Raw genomic sequence first — 6,000 nt, forward strand, 5'->3', positions numbered from 1 at the left:
ATTTTACTGGCAAGAATTGAGTTTTCTTATGTATATTTAAAAAAACCCCACCCACCCACAAAACCAAAACCAAACCAAAAAAGCCACAGCAAAAAATCCCAAAAAGCAAGAATTTTGGTAGGCTGCACATAAAGAAATTCCTTATCCCCTCTTTTTTGGTAAGTGCAGTTATAAACTGCCTGGTGCACAGTTTCTGTACACACAGGAATACATTTCACAAGTTTTGAGTAATGCTTAGCACAATTAAACCTATGATTAGTTATCTACAGAAAGTAAGAGGATTCTCAGAAGCCAACATATGGGAGCTGCTTTAAAAGTATAGGTCATTTCCTCTGATGTAAATGATTGATGGACAAATACGCTATCCTTGAACTTTCCTGCCTAATCTTTACTGATTTTGTTACATAAAAAATATTTTATTTATCATAAAATCATAGAAAATCAATTATACTACCTATTAGTATTTTTCAATATGAAACACACAAATTAGTTTTTCCAGTGGTGTTTATTTAAACTCAGTTTCATCATTCATTATTTTTTTGGGGTATAGAAATTTGTTTTCAGTTTCAGCACTAATTAAAGCAACACATACACAATCCCTCCCCAGCATTGCTATCAGACATCAGCGTGCATATTTTCTCAGTAACAGCTTCTTAAAGAGCTTTAGGTAATTTTGCATTTTCTTTCATGTCTGTGATATAGACATCTTTGGTGTTAAGGAGTCATTGTTTTATCTAAACACTCAATTTGTGCCTATTTCATGGTCTTTTCTCAATGTGAAAATAAGAATAGAGTTAACTTGTCTTGCTGGTATCTTTTGTTTGTAACATTTCCTCATACTCCAAGGAAACAACCTTGAGTATTTTTTAGAAACGTTTAATTATTTGTTCTAGAAGTTTTCATAGTTTTTACAAGCTTGGCTTGGCTATATCTTAGTTTAAAGGATAAAGGGAAGGTTGTCCTATCGTGTGATTTTAACTATGAACTCAAATACTGTTTAGCTGAATATCAGATCTTTTGCTACCAATTTCAGTAGGCTGCTTTAAATCAGAAAGTGTAAGGATTTTTTTTCAGTAAGCGTTTTATTGTTCTGGGACATTCATCCCACAGTTCCATTGCTTGATATATGTTTATGTACTCACATTTAGAATATATATTCATAGAGTATATATTCTAAATCTTATGCCTTCGTGCTTCTCCAATGTGGCTGTGCAGCAGGCATGACTTAGCAGTGGGTTCTGGGCTTTGGGGTTTTTTGAGGGGTGAATTTTGAGGTTTGTTTTTTTTAAAGAAAAGTAGCCCTATTTAAGTTAATTCTTACTGGGATTTAGTAGCAGGGAGAAAACCAACTTGATGACCGTTCTGCCCCGGCACATGTAGGTCTTATGTTCCAGAGATGGTCTTCCAGTTATCACTGAGCAATTAGTCTTTCTTTCCTTTGCTAGCCATCAGAATAATTGCTTCTGTGCAGCGTGTGTAACTTAGATAACCAAAAGGCTCTGTCACGGAAGGACAGAGAAAGGCAAACAGGACAAGATTATGTGATTTGTTCTTTTTGTATCTTGCATTATTTTGCCACTTCAAGCCCCTGTTAATAACCCTGCAGAAGAGTGCTGCCACAAGCTAACCAGCAAATATAAAAGCACAGCTATCTAAACACAAATGAGAAGTGAAGTTGCTTTAGCATGTTGTTCCAAGGGACTGCACAAATGGTAGAGGGAAGGGTGTCTAATAGAAAATAGATAGGATAATATTTCAAGTATGACAAGAAATATTTGTAACCATAATATGGAGATCACTACCTTAGGTCATATCTCACGGCACTTTATATTGTCCAGGAAAAATTACTTCTTGAGTTTCATAAATCTGTATTACACTGCCTGCTATAGAAATGTTTAATACCCTACAGTAAAAGAGATTAGCAGTCACAAAATGCTTTTTGTAAACAGAAGAAAGTTTCCTTCCCAGAATTACAGATTTTGAAGCATCTCTATACCTATATTTTGTTTGTTTACTGAATAATACGATGAATTTGTGGTTTAATACTCAATAATAATGCCCCTACCTGTAACTTTAAATATGGCTTCAAGCAATGTGATATATATATGTAGGAGTGATAATGACACCCTCTAGTGACAATATTCTTATGAACATGTCTGCATTTCTCTAAGTTACATTCTTCAAGAGATTATGCACTATCAATCTCTAATTTTAGAATTACAGGTCTTTCATTAGATCTCTTATCAGGCAGTGTAATCTGACCTGTCTAGCTCCCAAGTAAATGATCATATATTTTGAAATTATGTTTATCTGGCCGTGGAAGAAGGCCTAGCACTTCTAGGCTGATTAACACACATTTCAGTAAGTTTCCAAGTTACTCCAGTGGTTTACAGCACTTTTCAGATGTATTATATATTAATAAGGGATTTATTTTCCCACATCAGATAAGTCTTCAGCATTTAGTGAAATTATCTGAACTGGAGTCAGTTTGAATAGTTCTTGTAACTTAAAAGGAAAAAAAGATTTTATTAGAAACTATGCTCCAGAAGACAAAGAAATTAAAAAAGCAGTGCATTATATTGGTTAGAGGTATAACTCTTGAATTCCTCATTGCATGATGCTGTTGTCTGGTTGACAGTGCTTTTCTTGCAAACTAATTAGGCTGTGGAGAAGGAACAAAAGATCAAGGAAGCAAGGAAGGAAAGCAAGAAAAGCCTACTGTGTCCTTGAATTACAGAGCATCCAAACAGTCCTTGATTTGCATGCATTTAACACTTAAGAAACAAACATTTAAGAAGTATGATCTGTTGAGACATGCTTCATATAACCAAAATGTGGTTAAACAGTGAAAAGTTAAAATTGTGGGTTGTTTTTCTAGAATATAAATTGTCTGCCACACTCACCTCTTCCTCTGCTTACTTACGTAACTTGTGCTCTGTGTATTATTAAAATTATGAATTGAGATAACATTTTTCTGTAAGATTTTTGAGGCCTCCTAATCTGAAACACGTTAAAAAGTGATTTACCATAACAGGCCAGGGTAGGATTTCTTTATTTTAGATTCATAGGATAATTTACGTTGAAAGGGAGGGACCACTTGGTTTTGATATGATGTTTGTTGTAGATACATATATAAAATACTTGGGAAAGAAGGATTAAACTAAACCAGACTATATACATTGGCCTATAGATTCAAATCTTAAGTGATAACAGATGCTAGTGGTTGTAGATGGATGCTGAGAAAATGGGTTCGTAGTTACGGGAGAATTTCAGTCACAGTTCATGGCTTCTAGCCTTCAAAAACAATTATGTCTCTTCTACAAGTACTGTAATAAATACAGTATGATATTTCTGCTAGCTGTAAAAATATTTATTCATGTAGTTTTCCCCTATTTAATTTTGGGCTGCTTCTCCATCAATAACCAATGTTTTTTTTCTGCTGAAAGTTATGTAACCTTTAGAGCAGCTCTGGTCTGCCTCTGCCCACTGCTACTTTTTCAGTGACTGAGCAACAGGGTGCCCTTGGATATTTTGAGAAGGTAACTTCTGTCTCCCCTTTATTTGGATGTTTTTCTCAACCCTTGTAGTAACTTATTTTTAGATCCTTATTCTCCCTGGCTTTCAAATGTTTTCCCCATTTCCCACATTCCAAACTAAATCAGCAGAATTCTTTTGAATATTTGTGACGTAAAAAGACTTACTGATAGGCATTGATGCAGTACACTTATATTTTCACTTCTGTTGTACTTCATAGTTTAAAAAAAGACTCTTGAGCATTTAGCACTGCAAGTGAGAATTCAATAACCGAACTGCAGAACTCCATGGGGCAACTCTGTAAAGGTAGACAGCTTGTATGTTTTAATTGCAAATTTTGAATGCTTTACTAAATGGAAGCTTTAATTTTAAAGGAGGTGGTCAGAAGCTGGGAGTTGCTTAAAATAAGGCAAACATTTTGTGCATATGAAAAAGTTTTCTTTGTGTATTTGTTGCTTTCCTCTTTAGTTTCTTTTCAGAAATACTTCCTGGACTTCTGCAGTCCTCCTTTGTAGTACCCATCTCTCTAACTCCTTCCAATTCGTTTTCCTTTTGTAGTGTTTTTTCTGTTACTTTCTTTTTCCTTTTGTCTCTGTTTGCTAAGTGAAATTCTCAGTATTTGTCAGTTTTAATTTCCTTCATGTAGTGTGTAATTAAGCAGGAGAAAGAATGTCAGTATAATGTACTTAAAGCTGCGATTTTTTTTTCACTGTAGTAGTATCCATCACAGTGCTGAACAAGAGCATTAATTACATTGTTTATGAACATTTCCTTCTAAAATATTTTGGGGAGTAGCCTTAGGGAAAGTTTTTTTCAAGTTCTGGTAGACGAAGCCTAAATTGTTTTCTGTTAATTGTTATGTTAGCAACAGCAGTGTATTAAGTGACAGTTCATGTGACACAGTTTTAACCTTGTATTCAACGTATTGCCAGTTAACATGAAAGAGTACTGAGGTAATAGAACATTCTTTGTTCTTACAAATACATTTTTAAGTCAGCCTATAATGCCAGTGGTTTTAATAACCTCACACAATACTCTAAACTTAATAGTTATTGTTTTTACAGCTTTTTTCATTTGATACTTTTCTTCCACAAGAGAACTGTATCAAAGGTGTCTCGATTTCAGTTTCTTTCACTAATAATTCAGTCACTTGCAGTGGAGCTCAGTGTCTTACTTGTGCTATTTATGCCTGAACTACATGCTTGAAGTGAGACAAATACAGTAAACAGAGTTTTGTTTTGTGATTTTTATGTCATATGTAATTCATGTCATACCTGCAGGTGCTGCTGTCTTTTCAAGCGGAGAAAAAGGAAAACTCTTCAGCGCCACAAATGACTAGAACCAAGCAGAACACTGGAAATTGCTTGTTTGTTCAACTGGTGTCTTCTGATCTAAAAAAAACCCAACCAAACAAAAAAAACCTCTCGAACCAAACTCCGTAATGACCACAGTTTTTCCAAGGACTCCCTTAGAAGACATGCCATGCCTGTGTGCTTTGATTTGATGCTCCTGCATCTGTCTTTTGTTTCTTTAATTCATCTTTTCGGAAAGCTTTAAGGTTTTGTCAAATATGAGTGCTGCTTTGACCATCAATAAATGGACCAATGAAATGGTACTAATGAACAGCATCGTCAGCAAAACTAAACTTGAAAAGTGTTTCTCCTGTCCTAGGAAGTACTGTGTCTTACCTGAAGACGGATGTTATAAATCTGGTACCTGAGTACGTAGCAGTGTATCAAAACTGAAATGCAGAATAAAAAATACAAATGCACAACCATATAGAATAATAAATCTTAAGTTCCATTTTCTCACAGCTGAACTGATTTTTTTCCTGTTCTCCCAGTGTTACTGTTGATACTATAGTGAAATTGTATCAACATTAAACACCATTTGTGAAACTGTGGTACAGTCCCTGTCTAGAGATACTGAGGGGTCTGATTTAATTGTTGATGGTTCTCTAGATGCTGGCAATACTACTGAACCTATAGTTAGTATTTCCAGTAACCACTGGGTTTGAAGACCTGCTTCTGTTACATCTACAATGAATTGCAGTACAGCAGAAATGCGAAGAATGTATGAAGAACACAGAACTTTCTGTTATTTGTGTTTCCAGTAATATTAGTAATACTTTCAAAAGGGGATCTACAGTGGAATTATAAAAGAAATAAATGTAGAGCTAGTTAAAGCAGAATTAATATTAAAGCCTGTATAACTGATGGTTGACAACATCTTTAACTTCAGAATATGGAGGTGCCAGGTAATCATAGAGTCTCAGAATCATTGAATCATAGAATTGTAGGGGTTGGAAGGGACCTTGAGAGATCATCGGGTCCAACCCCCCTGCCAAAGCAGCTCCCTAGGACATATCACTCAGATAGGCGTCCAGACGGGTCTTGAATATCTCCAGAGAAGGAGACTCCACCCCCTCCCTGGGCAGCCTGTCCCAGGTCTCTGTCACCCTCACTG

At 35.4% G+C, this 6,000-nt stretch overlaps 1 protein-coding gene across 1 annotated transcript in view; it reads left to right on the forward strand.

Annotated features, from left to right (window-relative positions):
- CSNK1G3 (casein kinase 1 gamma 3) overlaps window positions 1-5,664 on the forward strand; it is a 61,630-nt gene extending 55,966 nt beyond the window's left edge. The window contains exon 12 of the mRNA XM_084278627.1: window positions 4,815-5,664. Coding sequence (XP_084134753.1) covers window positions 4,815-4,869 — 55 coding nt within the window. The 3' untranslated portion in view covers window positions 4,870-5,664. The remainder of the gene's footprint in view (window positions 1-4,814) is intronic.
- The last annotated feature ends 336 nt before the right edge of the window (window positions 5,665-6,000 follow it).

This window comes from Gallinula chloropus (genome assembly GCF_964237585.1).
Source record: "Gallinula chloropus genome assembly, chromosome: Z".
Lineage (NCBI taxonomy): Eukaryota > Metazoa > Chordata > Aves > Gruiformes > Rallidae > Gallinula > Gallinula chloropus.